We start from the raw sequence: 17,675 nt of genomic DNA, 5'->3' as shown, positions 1-17,675 counted from the left end.
TCTCCTCCTTCAATTGGTTAAATAATATGTTTAACCAGTTAGCCAATGAAATGGGATTTTAGATCTCTAATATGGAGTGGGATGGGGTAAAAGTGATTTATAATTCAAATTACACTGTGGTTGCAGGCCTGGGAGACAGAAAAGATAATAGTAGCCAGTGGAGATAATGGAGGTGGAAGAGAGAGAGAGAGATGAGTGTGGTTTTGGAATGGATAAATTTGAGAAGATGGCTGCATACAAGGGTGCCCTAAAGTTTTCTTTTGGAAGCTTAGAACTCTGTAAAATAACTTTTTTGGATATTCTTAATGTGATGGCTTCTGTGGCTTACTTAAATCCCTCTGACAGTTGAGCTAGCTTGGTTTGTTTTTCCAAGTGTGTGTGTCAGGATACGTCTGCAATGAAATAGCTATTCTGGGTGGCTTCAATTATGGCACTCTGATATCAATGCTAGCTATAGCAAAAATGAGGATTTTTCCTATTGCCATAGTAAATGCATGCCCTCAAGAGGCAGTAGCTAGGTAGCTGGAAGGAAACCTGCCCCCTAAAGTCTACCAACATAGCTTAAGACACAAGGCAACAAGTGACTGTAACAAACAGTAGAAGGAAAGGGTAAGGAAGAAGGAAGGCAACAGTGTTAAGATTATAAGCTCTTCTGTCTCATATATACCTCACACAGTGAAATTGTATTGTAATTCATGATGGTCAAGGAGCTCATAGATGCCGCTGCAATACAAATAAACAATGCACAAGTTGATTGTTTCTAATCTTAAAACGTGTTAATATTTCCTGATCCCCAAGAAACAGGATGGCTGGAGACTCATAGTGGATCTCAGAGCACTGAACACATTTGTGAAGGCTCAAATTCAAGATGGTCACACTAGCAGCAATTATTCCATCTCTGGAACAGGAACATTGTTTCTCTGTCTTTAACTTCCAGGATGCCTATTTTAATGTTGATTCTACTTTCCCACTGCTGATTCCTCCAGTTTACCCCAGGTGAGGGCCATTACTAGTACAGAATACTTCATTTCAGCCTTTCATTGGCTTACAGAGTATTTTCCAAAGTCATTCTCTCTCTAGTAAGCTCACCTATGCATACTGGAGATCATGATTTATCCATATTGGACAACTGTCTTCGTATGGCCCGCTCCTTCGATGATGCTCTATGGGACCGGCAATGGGTCTATGGAAATGCTCACTAAACTAGAGCTACAAATCAATATCCAAAAGACAACTTTAACTCTGGTACAGTATTTAGAGTTTATAGGGGACGATCTCAATTCCTTGCAAGCGAGAACACTCCTCCCACATCACAAATTTCACAATCTGTTCATGCTCACAAAGGCAGTTCAAGCCAGCCCATGGACATCAGCCAGGCATTGCCTCAGGAGCTGAGGTACATGCTGGCTGGCACGTTTGCAATAGCTCATGCCAGATTATACATAGTGTCTACAGACATGGTTCAGATTGGTTTATAGTCCAAACAAAGATAGGTTAGACAAATCTCTCTTCATACCCTTTAGGATCCAACACTCCCCTGGATTGGTGGAAAGCCCCAGCAAATATTTGCAAAGGGGTCATGTTCTCACACCCCTGACATTACTTCTCACTTTGGATGCATCCCTCAGGTTGGGAAGCATATCTCTACAACCTCATGACTCAAGACAAGTGGTTTGCCCCAGGAGAGGGCTCTCCACATGAGCCTCCTCAAACTCAGAGCAGTTGGCAATGCTTTTGCTCGTGACATAGTGTGCATGTACTATGTAACGTGTCAAGTGGGCTCCAGATCATCCTTCCTCTGTACAGTAGCACTAAAGCTATAGAACTGGTGCATTCAGTATAGAGTTTGAATATTAGCAGCCTACCTATGGTGGTGCAGAACACAACGGCAGACAGTCTTAGTCACACATTCTCACACCACCATGAGTGGGAAATGAATCCAGCAGTACTCCATAGCATATTCTATCAATAGGAGGTGCCAATAATAGATTTGTTCACAACTTATCTATTGCTCAAAGAACCATCATTACTGCACAAAGTGAGTACAGGCAGTCCCTGACTTACGCGGATCCGACTTATGTCGGATCCGCAGTTACGAACGGGGCTCCCCCGGAGGACACGGACTGCGGGACCTCGCGGTCCTGCCGCCCATGTACTCCGGGGCTTTCTCCGCGTCTCCCTGGTCTGCAGACCAGGAAGACATGGAGCAAAGCCCGGGGGGGAGGGGGGTCGGGCAGCGAGGCAGCCCAGGCGAGCCTGGGCTGCTCCGCTGCTGGCTTCCCCGAGGCTTTGCAAAGCCACGGAGGGAAGCCGGCAAAGCCGCGGAGGGAAGCCTCGCTGCCCGAGCCCCTCTGCGGCTTTGCAAAGCCTCAGGGAAGCCGGCAGCGGGACAGCCCAGACGCCCCGCGGCTGTCCTGCTGCTGGCGTCCTCAGAGGCTTTGCTCCCCGTCTCCCTGGCAGACAAGGGAGACTGGGAGCAAAGCCGCGGAGGACCCAGGTGGCGGGACCGCGGTGCGTCTCGGTCTGCCGCCCGCGTCTTCCTGGTCTGCTGGGGTGGGGGTGGGGGCGCAGCTAGTACGCCTCCGCCCCCCCCCCCCCCCCCCCCCCCCACAGCAGACTAGGCTTTTCCCCAGACGCATGTGGCAGAGCAGCTGGGGAGCTGCCAGTTGGTCCCGCAGCGCCGCTCTGGGCGCTACTGGACCAAACCGGCAGCACCCCAGCTGCTCTGCCCCAGGTGTCCCCAAGTCAGCTTCTGCTGAAACTGACCAGCGCTGACTACAGGAAGCCCGAGGCAGAGTTGCTCTGCCCTGGGCTTCCTGGAATCAGCTGCTGATCAGTTTCAGCAGCAGCTGACTTGGGGACGCCTGGGGTTCTTAAGTTGATTCTGTATGTAAGTTAGAACTGGCGGTCAGTTTCAGCAGCGGCTGAATCTGGACGCCAGTTCTGACTTACATACAGATTCAACTTAAGAACAAACCTACAGATGATACCAAACTGGGTGGGGTTGCGACTTCTTTGGAGGATAGGGACATAATTCAAAATGACCTTAGCAAGTTAGAGAGATGGTCAGAGGTAAACAGGATGAGGTTTAATAAAGAGAAATGCAAAGTGCTCCACTTAGGAAGGAACAATCAGTTCCATACATACAAGATGGGAAGCGACTGTCTAGGAAGGAGCATGGCAGAAAGGGATCTAGGGGTCATAGTGGACCACAAGTTGAATATGAGTCAACAGTGTGATGCTGTTGCAAAAAAAACAAATATGATTCTAGGTTGTATCAACAGGTGTGTTGTAAGCAAAACTCGTGAAGTCATTCTGCCGCTCTACTCTGCACTAGTTAGGCCTCAGCTGGAGTACTGTGTCCAGTTCTGGGCGCCACATTTCAAGAAAGATGTGGAGAAATTGGAAAGGGTACAGAGAAGAGCGACAAGAATGATTAAAGGTCTAGAGAACATGACCTATGAAGCCAGGCTTCATGAACTGGGCTTGTTTAGTTTGGAAAAAAGAAGATTAAGGGGGGACATGATAGCGGTTTTCAAATATCTAAAAGGGTGTCACAAGGAGGAAGGAGAAAATTTGTTCCTCTTGGTTTCTGAGGACAGGACAAGGAGTAATGGGCTTAAAGTGCAGCAGGGGAGGTTTAGATTGGACATTAGGAAAAAATTCCTAACTGTCAGGGTGATCAAATATTGGAATAAATTGCCAAGGGAGGTGGTGGAATCTCCCTCTCTGGAGATGTTTAAGAACAGGTTAGATAGACATCTGTCAGGGATGGTGTAGGTGGAGCTTGGTCCTGCCTTGAGGGTGGGGGGCTGGACTCGATGACCTCTTGAGGTCCCTTCCAGTCCTATTATTCTATGATTCTATGATTCTATGATACTGTCCCTATCTTGTACGTAACCCGGGGACTGCCTGTAACTCTTTCTATATTATTAGCCTCAGGTCCTACCTCATTTTCACTGGCATTTGGTATATTCGATGTACAATCACCAAACAATCTAGTCACAATGCACTGGAAAGATAGGAAGTATGTGTGGCAGGAGACAGCCCTGGCTGAACCAGGAGGTGCTCAAAAAAGAGTTCTACAAAAAGTGGAAACTAGGTCAGATTACAAAGGATAAATATAGATAAACACAAGGACAAAGGAACAAAATTAGGCCAAAGCACAAAACAAGATTAAACTAGTTAGACACACAAAGGATAAGAAGAAATTATTGTACAAATACATTAGAAGCATGAGAGAGGCCTAGGACAGAGTCCCAGTGATGGAAGAAAGACCATACCAGAAAATATAAAAATGGCAGAACCTTTTTAAGTTTTCACCAAAAAGGTTGTCTCTTTCCATACTTCCTATCTTTCCTGCACATTGGGATAGTTTGCTCTTGTATCATTGTGTCCTTGAAATACAGCTAACTCTTGGACTGTTTTTCCCCTTCGACTTGCTTCCTGTGGGATATTACCGACCAACTCTGAGTTTCTAAAGTCTGCTTTCTTGAAATCCATTGTCTTTATTTTGCTATTTTTCCCTCTACAATTATTTAGAATCAGTGCTCTTATCCTTTCAAGTTCACTTTCACTCTGATTCTTATCATGCTCCTATTTGTCAAAATCAAAACTGCCACAGATTCTACCCTAGTTGTTTCACCTTCTGAAATAAAAACTTGTCTCCAGTGCATTCTAAGAGCTTGTTGGATAATCTGTGCCCTGCAGTTTTATTTTCCCAACAGATATCTGGGTAGTTGAAGTCCCCCAGTACCAAGTCCTATGCTGATGATTTTGTTAGTTTAAAGAAAGCCTTGTCCATCTCTTCCTGCTTAGGTAGCGTATAATAGACTTCAACTTTGACATCACCCTTTTTTACATTTTATCCTTACTCAGAGACTTTCGGTAAATCTATTTCCATCTCAAATTCAGTCCAAGTGTATAAATCTTTGATATACAATGCAATAACTCTTTCCTTTTTTTCCTCTGACTGTCCTTTCTGGGTGAGTTGTACCCTTATATACCAACATTCCAGTTATGTATCTCCATCTGTGATACCACTTGCGTCATATTGTGCTTGTTCACTGATTTCTAGTTCTTTCTCTTTATTCCTAATAATTCTTGTATATAGACATCTCAGCTATTGATTTGATTTCCATTTTACATTGTCCCTTATTCCTGCCATAGTGGCCTATGTTTCCCCTCAGAGTTTGATCCTTCATCTCCTGGGTCTCCATGTTTTTTACACTGCTTATGGGCTTTTGTCTCCTGCTCCTGTCAAACCTACTTTAAAGTCCTCCTCCTTACAGTAGCTAGTCTGTATCCAAAAATACTCTTTCCCTTCTTCAGTAGGGCTGTGTCCAGACTCAGGGGTTTTTTCGAAAAAAGTAGCCTTTTTTCGAAAAAACTTCACCTGCGTCTAGACTGCAGCCGCGTTCTTTCGAAATTAAATCGAAAGAATGCGGCTTTTCTTTCGACTGTGGTAAACCTAATTCCACGAGGAAGAACGCCTTCTTTCGAAAGTGCTCTTTCGAAAGAAGGCGTACTTGACAGCAAACAGGCTTTTTAGAAAGAGAGCATCCAGACTCACTGGGTGCTTTCTTTCGAAAAAGCGGCTTGCTTTTTCGAAATTCCGCGTGCAGTCTAGACGCGCTCTTTCGAAAGAGGCTCTTTCGAAAGTATCTTTCGAAAGAGCTTCTTTCGAAAGAGGCTTGCAGTCTAGACATAGCCTAGGTGGATCCTGTTTCCACTCAGTAATCCTTCTTCCCAGAACAGCATCCCATGCTCAAAGAAGCCAAAGTCCTCCTTGCAACACCATTATGTAGTCATGCATTCACCTCCAGGATTCATCTCTCTCTGCCTGGGCCCTTACCCTTGATCAGAATTATCAGAGAGAACATGACCTGCACCTCCAACTCTTTCACCTTATTCCCAAAGCCCCGTAGTCAATTCTAATCTTGCAGTATCATTGGCATCCACATGGATGGGTAGCAAAGGGGGTAGTCAGTGCTGGATGATCTTCAGCAATCCTTTCTTGAATACAGGAGCTTGGTAGGTAGCACACCTCTCAGGATACCATGCAAGACCAACAGATGGGTGTCTCCAACTCTCTCAGAAGGGAGTCACAAACCACCACTACCCTATATTTCCTGTTGAGACTGGTGGCTATGATCCTCCCTGTCTTGCAGTTACAGAGCTTTTATAGTACCTAGTTTATCTATCCTCTACTTCAGTTCTCTGCAAAATCCTGTGATGTGGTTCCTATCTTCCTAGCCAGGTGCATCTTGATGCTACTGCCTTCTCAGGCTCTCCTGGGATAATTTTTTATCTAACATTTTATAATGCTACTTTTATACACAGAGTTAAATTATCTTAATATCCACAAATGGCTAATCCTGCTATTCTTATACACGTAAAATGCTAATTGACTTCATGGGGGCGGGGGAAATGAATACTGCATTTTATAGTTTTATAGCTTTTAAGGCCAGAAGGGATCATTAGATCTTCTAGTCCAGTGGCTCTCTACCTTCTCCAACTACTGTTCCTCTTTCAGGAATCTGAATTATCTTGCATACTCACCATGTTACTCCTCACTTAAAAACACAATCAGACATAAAAATACAGTTACAGAAAAAGTACTGACTTTCTCACTTCTACCATATAAAAATAAAAGACATTGGAATATAAATATTGTACTTACATTTCATTGTATAGTACATGGAGCAGGTTAAACAAGTGACATATGAAGTTTTAATCTGTACTGACTTTGCTAATGCTTCTTATGTAGCCTGATGTAAAACTAGGCAAATATCTAAATGAGTTGATATACCCCTGGAAGACCTCAGTGTATCCTCTGGCACACTTATATTACTGGTTGAGAACCACTGTTATAGTCTAACCTTGTATCCCATGCTACTAGACATCACTTGGGTACCTCTGTAAGAAACCCAAAGACATTAGACCAAAGTGTCTTAAATTCCTAGGAGACTTTACTGTGTGCCAGAAGTAGAGAATATGAGAAATTGCTCCAGTATGGTCCCTGTAATATCAGGGAATTAATTAGGTTGAAGATGCCCACATGATCCTAGCTGATGGATCACACCTTGTTGCAAAGGAAAGAGAAACCTCCCTCTCCTCTGTCCCCCTCCCCCCAAGTTCCCAGCCAATCTGACTTGGGGGGGGGGGTAAATTCCTTCATAGCCCCAGTGAATCACTGTGACCCTTAGCATGTGAGCATAACACAAGCTTAGCATCTGTAAAGAGGATTTTCTATACCCTAGAACAGTGATCCACCTTGTCTTGTGTCCTATCTCCAGTTGTGGTCCCTGATGCTTAATTGGAAGGCAAAACCATACCCTTCCTTCCCCCCTCCTCCCCAGGAATACATCTTGGTGGGAGGAGGAAAATCCTCCTTGAACTTTTCAAGCAGCTAGTTGAAGCCCTGAAGCATGAGATTTTGTGTCATTCTCTTTATGTAGAGCAGCAAGTGTTAAGAACATCTTGAGGGCAATACAGGCAATTCTGTTCTACCCTGGGCTCATGAGGGAAGGGGCTGATTGGGGAAGGGTGGAAGGACGAAGTAATATTTACAGATGCCAAAACCAGAGGGGGATCACTAGGGCCAGGCAGCACATGTCCTGTCCTCCCCAGGCTCTAGAATTCCCTCCCAAGAATCTGGATTAAATTTTCTTTTAAAAAGCAGCCTAGTCTCATCCTAAAGACTTCAAGCAATGACAAATCTGCTGCAAAGTAATGGCAAGTCTGCTCTAAGGTATGCAAGTAGTGCACTAGTGGTCAACCACGCTCCCACTCGGGAAATTACATCTTATTTCCCTCTGCGGGGAACCTGTCATGGTTGAACCCACCATGGACAGGGCCTGCTCTGGCCAGCTGGCTGGAGAAGCTCATGCCTGCGGTGGGCCCCATGGGGCTGGAGCATGTGGGGAGTTGCTCCAGCCCCTACTACAGTAAAACTCCAGTGATCTGGCATCCAATGGTCCGGCACTCCTGATGGCCCGGCACCATCTGGAACCCGGAAGTGCTGCGGACAATTGGAGCTGCTCTGCCCTGGGCTTCCCGGAGTCAGCCGCTGGTCAGTTTCAGCAGCGGCTGACTTGAGGAAGTCTGGGGCAGAGCAGCTGGGGTGCTGCCGGGTTGGTCCCACAGCGCGGAGGGGCACATCCCCCCACTCTACCCCAGGCCCCTCGTAGCCCCCTTCCGCTAGTCCGGCATATTTGATAATCCAGCACAGCCTGGGTCCTAAAGGTGCCAGATTATTGGAAGTTTACTGTAGTTAACTGGAACTGATAAGCCTCCCGCTTACCCGGTTTACCAATTAACCATTTATCTTTCTACGCTCAACTGAAGTAAGAACATGATGTGACCGAGGATGGCTACTACAGTGCACATCCCTCTCAGTATCTAGAGTTAAATATATAATTACTGAACTATGAGCAGGATAAGACTTCAGGAATTTAAAAGAGGATGAAACAAAGACTTGAAAATAAGTTATCCAAAGGATAGGTAAACAAAAAACAAGTATAAGGAAACCTTTCTCTTTTTGTAAGCTTGACTTTGAAGTACAATACAGTAAAACCTGTGTTATCCGGCAAGCTTGGGGATTAGGGCGTTCCTGTTATCGGAGGGTCCCATCAACCTAGGAAAAACCAATGGACAATGATAGTAAAACTCAAGTTTTTAATATTGGTAGTTTTGTAGTGAGACAGTTGGTCTCACATTTCTATTTTGATTTAAAGATGATTAGTACTACTTGAATAAAAAAATTAAGCCAATCATGGTAAACCAAGCCAGGCCTGTGCACCTGAAGATGTGACAGTATTGTGGCTGGGAGCAATGCCAGTTAACAAAGTTTTCTGGTTAACAGAGTGCCGGATAACAAAGGTTTCACTGTAATTTGTTTATAATGTTGCTGTAGCCCAACATGCAATTGGTGCAAATTCCTAGTGTGAACTTGATTTATATTATTGCTGCTTTATTCCATTTTTGAAAAGGGTTAAACTGCATTGATGAAAAATCATACTGCATCAGAGTAAACTGTGCCATACTGGACATCAGTGAAGCTGTTCCATATTCCCAGTATAAGTAAGGGTTCAGGCAACTGTCAATCACAGCTCCTCTGTAACAATGATTCTAATCAGTAACCTTTGGTTTTGGCAAAGCACTGAAATATACATCATGTCCATGGTGAAGTGGATATGGCAGTGGGGAAAAAAAGGAGCTACTAGTTTAAACTAGCAAATACTATGAAAACACAAATTTGAATTTTCACATGCATTAATGCAGTCTGAAATCTGTACTATTTTAATTTGTAGCCTTTAAAGAAGGACCTTTCCTTCAGTTTCTCATATCTTTATATACAAACTCTGGGATCTCAAACCAGCACTCTTTATCATTGGACATATATGTTTGCTTCTCAAATATTTCTGTCTTGATCAGATGTCTATTATACATAATATGAGAAATTTAAATCCTGTGTTTTTCATTTATTTTTTTATTTACCATAGTATCTCAGTCCAGGGATTTTTGTGTAGAATTTTCAAATGGTGGATTGATGTATTTCAAACATCAGACCTGTCAGTTTTTTTGGAAATAGGCTTTTGTTTTCATAGTGTACGAGATTTTTTTTTTTTTACACTTATCATTTGAACTTGCAACAGTATTATTTGGCGTATTCTTCCAGCGTATTTGGAAGAAGAGCAGAATCAGGTGTTTGAGAAGTCTGAAGTTAGTATATTGACTTGTTATTGCCATCATAACCTAAAATCTAAAATCCAAGATGATGGTTCTGTGAAAAAGGAGCAAACTGTTGCTGTTCATTCTTTTATCTTTAGACTGTATTTAAATTTCAGTTTCCCACTGAGTGTACCTAATTTGGTTATTTTGAGGTAAGGAAGAGAATGGTATCTTACAAAGGTAAAAGCGATTCTTTGAAGATTGCATTTATGTATAATTTGATTTGGAATAATGAAAAATTAAAGAAATAGAGCTGTTATATTCCCAAATTACTTTTTAAAAAGGAGTGAAAAAATTAACTTGAATCCTAATTAAAGAGAGTTATATAATTCTGGGTTTTGATCTCTGTTTTTTGAGAATTTAAATTGTCCCCCTTCTAATAAAGTCCAGCCATATGAGACTAGTCCCTGTGTACTGGAGTAAAATACACAGGTCACAAATACTGTCTGTTTAGCAGGGATCATATTTGCATGCATTTTTTTCCTGAGTACTGTTCAGCTGGCATGCTTATGTTCTTGCAGAGAACATCCACTGGAAAAAAATGTGTGACTGATCTTAGAAAGACGGAAGAAATCACTAAAGACTGAATCAATGTATTAAAATCTTCTTAGGAGAAATGTTATGGAATCAAAGAAGTAATTATTACATTTTCCTCCAATACTAGTTGAGAACTGTGCGTAAATTAACTACTCTGAAATGTTAGACCTATTTTCAAAAATGGCTTCATAGGAAATTTCTTGTGAAAAGAAATCTGCGTTCAGTTTGGGTTAAATGAATGACTAGGCCTCCTGCTTATTTTGAAGAAATTTGTAGGGAAGGAAACACAAAACAGTTCATTATGTTGAGTCATGGGTTGTCTTGGCAATAGAGTTCTTGCATTCATTTTCTCAGAATTTTAAAGTATGTTGTAAAGATGGATTTTACTTTTTTGACCGCTTAACAATCAGGCATCAATGAAGAGAGACAGTAGACTACAGTACTGTAAGGCACTTGAGATTTCTTTAACATCGTTGCAAGTGACGCAATGCAAAAGCCTTTGAAATTTTACACTCAGTAATCTAAATAGTCATACTGAGGGAGTAGTTAAGCTTTTCCCCAATAGCTGGACCTTTTTACTGGTAGATTCAATTAGTTTTAATAAAACAAACCATGTTTTAACTGTGCTTGCCACATAGCTGATTTTTCTTTGTGTGTTATATTTTAGTAAAAATTTTCATTGATGATCTTTACCAAAGAAAGAGAAATTTGCTTTGTTGTTTTTTAATTAATGACATTCCATTTAAGGACAAATTACCAAAAGTAAGGAATGTCTTGTATCTAGAGTAACATATATAGCAATGTCTTCATCACAAATACCAATAATCTTTCTAGTAAATAAATGATTAGATAAGATTTAATAAGTTCCTCATATTCCTATTAGAAATGTGAAACAGAGTACAGAGAATGCTGTTTAATCTGAAATGTTATAGTTAATTCTTTTGCCTTTCCTACTGAGATAAGTATTCATCCTGATGGTGTAAGATTTTGTTGCACAGGTTCAATTGATGATAATTAAGGCTACAAGTCTGTCATGGTTTCTGTGAATTTTCGGGACTTCCATTACTTCTGTAGCAGTGGTGTGGCAGTCTATGAGCCTGCTGCACCTGCCGCCGCTCAGCTGGCCCGAGGCAGATTGACCCAGGGGATGTTAGAGCAGGAATGGTCTCAGATCACCTGGAGGCCCTGGGAGTCCATTTTCTACCCCCTTGGAGCAGTAGCACCTGTGGAGGCCCCTGAAGCTCCTACGATTTAGTTAGGGCTACTTATAGTGCGGGTCATGGGGGCATGAATTGTTGTTTTTTGCCTGTATCCTGTCTGACTTGTACTAAAAATACCTGTGATTAAAATGTAGCCTTAACTGTCACAGGAAGTGCATATCATCTTCATTGCTATGAATGATTATCCCTGTTCTTTTTCTTCAATTTCTAATTCCATACTTCCTCGTATTAATGATTTTCCTCTTCTCTTTTTATCCTCATGTTCTTATTCTGTATTTAACCAGACATCCAGATTGAAATTTATACTCCAGCAATAATAGGAATGCATTTCTTTCATGGAACCCCCACCCCTTTCCCCCCAAACCTAACTACAAGATTACTTCCTCTCCTTTTCTCACTACAGTGAAATCTAGTTAGAGCATTTTTATACTTAACTTAGTGATGAATATAAATAGGCTGCTTAAGGATAACTGCTGTTATGCAGTGAGTTCAGAATCAAGGCTGTAAAGGCATCACCTGTGGAGGAGCAGGCTGACATTGTGCATAACCTTCTAGATCTTGGGAGAAAACTAGCATTGTTTGCTGAGAACACTTAAAGCTGAAGAGCTTGGATGTTCATCAATGGGGGCAGAATTTGAAGATGTCTAAAGTAACTGAGAGATCTGTGCAGAGCTTGTTCCCTATTTGCAGTGGTAGAACAACTCCATGAGAACTTCCTTCAGTGTGGAGTAGTTTATGGCTGTGTCAATCTGGTTGTTGGGGTGGTTGTTATGGAGATGCATGCTGCTATCCAAGAATTGCCTGCTCCTTCCCCTCTCCCCCTCCCCAGTCAGAAGGCTGTGCAATGCACAGAAGGTTATTAATGGGTGTAGTAGGAAATAGGAACTTATCTTTGTAGGAAAATGCTGTTACCGTAGTAAGAAATGTATGAGTATTTAAAAACAGTACACGTTGGTAATGTCATAGACTCTGTACAAATGTGAATGTTTAATAAATAACAGTTTATAAACTTGGCATTTAAAAGAGCGTATGCCTTATTAGGCACATTGTAAACAAAAATGAAGTTTTTAAAATGAAAGTGAGCATATGTTTTTGCTGTAAAGGTCATAAGTATATGTATGTAGGGCCCAAAACTGTTCTTTGCATCTTGGGGAATAGCATGCAATGTGACAGGCCTTCCAGCCCACCTGGAGCAGTCCCCCACCCATAGCTTCAGCCTGTCTGGATCTGCTGTGCTACCTTTCAGGCAGGGACATATATAAGCAATTAACCAATTAAACCTAAAGTGTAACTGATTAAACAGAATTTTACATCCCTACTTAAAGTGTACTAGATCTCTTTCCTCCTGCAGTTTAACATAGTCTTAGTACTGTTCCTTTATAGAATACTGATATGAAATTGTGTTTGGAGCTGAAACATTGTTTTTGTTGCCAATTGATTAATTTTAAATTTTGAATGTTTTTGTTTAGTTAGACTTTTTAAAGAAGCTGTCTAAATTTATACTAACTAAATTGGTATCCTTTACACTTGTTCACAAAATCTTCTTGTAAGTTATATTTTGCATTGATAGATACTTTTCATATTTTAGAGGTGTAGCCATGTTAGTCTGTTTCAGCAAAAAACAAGGAGTCCTGTGACTCCTTAAAGAGTAACCCATTTATTTGGGTTTAAACTTCCATGAGTTGGAGTCCACATTGTCAAATACAACATCTGACAAAGTGGGCTTCAGCCCATGAAAGCTTATACCCAAATAAAATTGTTAGTCTTAAGAGTTCCACAGGGCTCCTTTAATTTTCACATTGTAATCTTCCTTATATTGGGTTTATAGGCCGATCCCTTTACATGTTTAATGGAAATTTAGGTTTTTCCATTTATGCTATTATTTGGAATAGTTAAGTTGACTTGGTCTTGATCAGTGTCTCAGTAAAGTAATTAAAAGTTCAACTCTTAACCTCCTGATGCTTCAGCTTCTTTGTTTCAAACAATGGCATTCATCTTTGAAGTGCTAAAGATGTGGATTGCCAGCAGTTCAGGAGTGTGTATGGGATACATTAGGCATGACTGGAGGGAATGCTTTGTGTGTAGCAGGTACATGTGGCAACTGTAGAGGTGCCCATTTTAGTTGGATGTATTCCTGGACATTTAATCTAATGACACAATCTTTAACTGAAGATCAGTCTTTAATTCCTGGAGACTTTAATTCCTGGAGGGTTCGCAATCCTGGCAAGCAGCTAGTAGTTTATGGTGATTGGAAGTTGTGGCAGGAAATTCTTAATTCCCACACATAAGCATGTTACAAGAGGTAGTGGCCACTTTCAGGCCATTTAGCTCATGACCGGTGTATAGTCCTAGTTAAAAGATCAAGTTAACTTGTACTCCATAATAGAAAACATATTTGAAAATTAGATGTATACAAAGAGAAAAATGATAAGAAGCTTATTGACATACACTGTTTTCAAAGTGATCTAGGGTTCTTTTTCGTTTAATACTATTCATTAGCTATTGTGCCTTGATTGATGTAAGCAGTGGGATAGTTATACTGGTCCCAGGTTATTAGATATGCAAAGTAGATAAGGTGTAAATGTCTTTTAATGGACCAGCTCTGAGAGTCTCCCACACCTAAAGGAAAGTTCTTTGTAGTGTGAAAACTTCTCTCTCACCAACAGATGTTGATGCAACAAAAGATACTACCTTGCCTATCTTGTCTCTTCGATTTATATTATGCGCACTAATTTGAACTATTCTCAAAAATTAATTGAATAGTTTGCTTAGGCTAGACCAGCAGTCCTCAAACTGTGGGTCAGGACCCCAAAGTGAGTTGCAACCCCATTTAAATGGGTTTGCCAGGGCTGGCATTATACTTGCTGGGGCTCAGGGCTGAAACCTCCGTCTGAGCCCCACTGCCCAAGGATGAAGCCCTGAATCTTTAATGCCCCCCCCCGGGTTGGCAGGACTTTGGCTTTAGGCTGCCTGGCATGGCAGGGCTAGGGCTTCTGGCCCCTGGGATCGCATAGTAATTTTGGTTGTCAGAAGGGGGTTACGATGCAATAGAAACTCTGGGTTAGATAAATCTTGCTAATATGTACAGAAGACCACCATACTGGGTTAGATAAATGGTCCATGTAGCCCAGTGTCTTAGTGCCAGGTGCTCCAGAGGGAATTAACAGAACTGGTTATCATCAAAGTGATCTATTCCCTGTTGCCCTTTCTCAGAGTCTGGCAAACAAAACTCAAGGACTTTCCTTGAGTGATTAAGGCAATTAGTCTGACTTTAACAAATGTCTTCTAAAAATAAATGTTTATGCAGTTTATAAGGGTATTTGATAAAATAATTTCTTCATTTTCTCAAGGGTTTGGTGGACTCTCCAGGGGGTACATCTTTCCTTGAAATTGCCTTCGCTTCAGCAAAGTCTATTTGATTCTCCCTATTCATAACAAGTGAGTGGCCTAGTGAAGCAAGGCCCTTTGGTCAACTTGATGACCTCTATTAGTACTTTTAGATGAAAACAGAGATGTTTGGAGAAGAGGGAACTTGTGTCAAACCTAGACCCTTAAGGATAAGTACCTCATCCGTGATACACCAAATACATTGGGAATGTCTTTCCTATTGCGCTGTCAGCGTCTTAAATTATCTCTTAGCAATTTAACTGGCAGTAGATTCAGGACAGTGTTTCTTGGAAATGTCTTTCATATATTTTTGTTCATGTTTTGTAAAAGAAAGATAAGTTTGTTTTTATTTTGATTTTTACAGTTACATGGGAATTGGGCTTTCTGCTCAAGGTGTAAATATGAACAGATTACCAGGTATGTTTAATATTTTTTATTTTTATTTTAGAAAAAATTAAACATAATTAACTTAATGGTTCTATGGTATAGTAAGTATTTTGAAATGTTTGATCCTGATGAACATCAACAATGTATTTATCAGGGCATAATACAGTATGAAGACAGTCCTTGCTATGTGAAGCTTACAGCCTGACAAGTTAATTGTTAATCATGGTTATTATGCTTTGTGTGTCTGCACATTATAATCTAGAGTGGATAAAAGCAAATAAAATTAAACCCTATTTTTTTTTAAATATGATGATTTTTATTTGAAGTAAGCACAGACTTATTTTAATAATAAACCTATTTAAAATTAGCTTTGAAATTGGCAACCAATCCTAAAGCCTCATTTTATTGTAATCTACTATTATTATACAAAAAAAAGTAAACAGTACATGTTTAGTGCCAAAGTTTTTTGACATCAAACCACTAAACAGGAAGAAATCACTGGTTAAGCATTTGGAGCCAGTCAGTTCAATTCACGATAGACTGTACTTAATTTGTTTAATACCTGAGCTAATTTTAAATATAAAACTTTTTCTTATGTATCCAGAACATTTCAATCTATATAGGGCTGAACACAAATCACAAGTAAAATTTAGTAAATAAGAAATCCATCATTGATCATTTTCTCAATAAATAAAAATTAGAATGTGTAAGTTAAGTTATATAACTGCCCAAATAAATGTTTTGAATATAATGTATCCTGCTAGTTAGTAAAGAAAGAACCAGATGTTGTGTAAAAGCTATATTAAGTTGGTGTGAGAAGATGAGATTTACTTGATGTATTAATGATTACTAACCTTGCCTTTGGAAAATATGTAATGTACATATGCAAAACAGTTAAAACGGATTATTTAAATCATTGTTTCCTCTTTGCTGATTTAAATAATTATTTAAAATAGATACTTTAAGTCTCTGACTTAATCAATACAGTATGATAATATCCATCAAATGTTTCCTATTTAGAACACAGCCAAGACACTTCAGCTACAGAACAAATAAAAATCTGGTAAAGTGAACAGTCTGAACCACGGAATACTTCCTTGTTCTACAAATTTATAGTACACCATTTTCTAATATTTAACAGAGCTGCCCTGCTGTGATCAAAAGCATATCACTGTTAAGAGTAGAGCCAGACATCTATTCTTCTCAGCATTGTTTCCCTGCCTTTCTAAAATAAGGGGCATGCACAGCATGGTGCCAAACACAGGTGTCAGCTTCCAGTTTTCCGTGGTGGGTGCTCAGCCCTTCCCTCAAGCTGCCCATCCCCACCTCACCTCTTTTTACCCCATTTCCTGCTCCTCCCAGGAACAGCTGATCTGTGAGTGGGAGGAAGAGGGAGGAAGTTGGTTGTTAGAGCTGCCAGTTGGTGCTAAGCACCCATTAACTTTTTTCAGTGGGTATTCTAAGGCTGGAGCACCAATGGAATCAGCACCTATTGTGCCAACACTCTCCATGCTTAACTTTTGATCACACAAGTAGTCCACTGAATTTTAGGATTAGGGCCTACATCTTAAGAGAAATACCTTGAATATTTTTGTACAGTGTCAAAACATATAAAATGTTTAGTATATACTTGGCTCTTCAGAGAGTTTACATTTTGCTATTTCAAATCATATTTGCATACAAATTCTATTTTTTGAACTGTTTGGTTTTGTAATAAGAAAAATTGTAGTAATCTTATGGCAGAGATTGTAAGTTAGTTCCGATAGTAAACTGAACTGATGCTGTAGTTTTAGAACATTTATCTGATAAGTAAAATAGCTTCCCTTTGAGTAGGGATAGGAATGCAACTCCCATTTTTTAATACATAAGAAATAGGAGATGGAAGGAATGGCTTTCTTTTTAAAATTTGGTTAATTTTAAACAAATGTAAATAATATTAAATTAGTCTTACATTATTGTCAGACTTCAGTCTCCAGTTTCTGGCTAAGCCTCTTGGGAAGAGTGCAATGCAAACATCCAGTCATATCCAAGTAGCTGTTCTGAAGTCAGTGGTTTATCAGTTGGTATTCAAAGTTATGAAAAAAGATTTTGATGCATTTTTTTTATTAAAGAATTATTAGCAGTATTACTAATTCATGTAGTTTTCCTTTAAGCTCTCCTTTTGTGTTTAATTTTCTGAAATGCCTTTAAATAAAGTGGTATTTATTGAAGATATTATATTTACATGATGTGGGTTAAATCCCAAATCAGTGTGACCGAAGTATGAGAGACTATTTCCCTCCATAGTTTACTGCTCTTAAATGCTTTGTATTGTGAATTTGCTACATATACTTCCGTCAACTGTCTTAATACATTTTACTTGTCCTTAAAGTATGGCTGGTACAGTTCTCCTTATTAAGGATATGCATG

At 40.3% G+C, this 17,675-nt stretch overlaps 1 protein-coding gene across 4 annotated transcripts in view; it reads left to right on the top strand.

The window, feature by feature from the left end:
- Positions 1 to 17,675, top strand: part of RANBP9 (RAN binding protein 9) — a 61,099-nt gene that overhangs the window by 14,260 nt on the left and 29,164 nt on the right. For all 4 annotated transcript variants that reach the window (XM_075921183.1, XM_075921180.1, XM_075921181.1 and 1 more), the window contains exon 3: positions 15,244 to 15,296. In XM_075921183.1, the coding sequence (XP_075777298.1) occupies positions 15,244 to 15,296 (53 nt within the window). The remainder of the gene's footprint in view (positions 1 to 15,243; positions 15,297 to 17,675) is intronic.

The sequence above is a fragment of the Pelodiscus sinensis genome, chromosome 2 (genome assembly GCF_049634645.1).
Source record: "Pelodiscus sinensis isolate JC-2024 chromosome 2, ASM4963464v1, whole genome shotgun sequence".
NCBI classification, from domain to species: Eukaryota; Metazoa; Chordata; order Testudines; family Trionychidae; genus Pelodiscus; species Pelodiscus sinensis.
The sequence above is the reverse complement of the archived record's forward strand: the minus strand, read 5'-3'. Positions and strand labels throughout refer to the sequence as shown.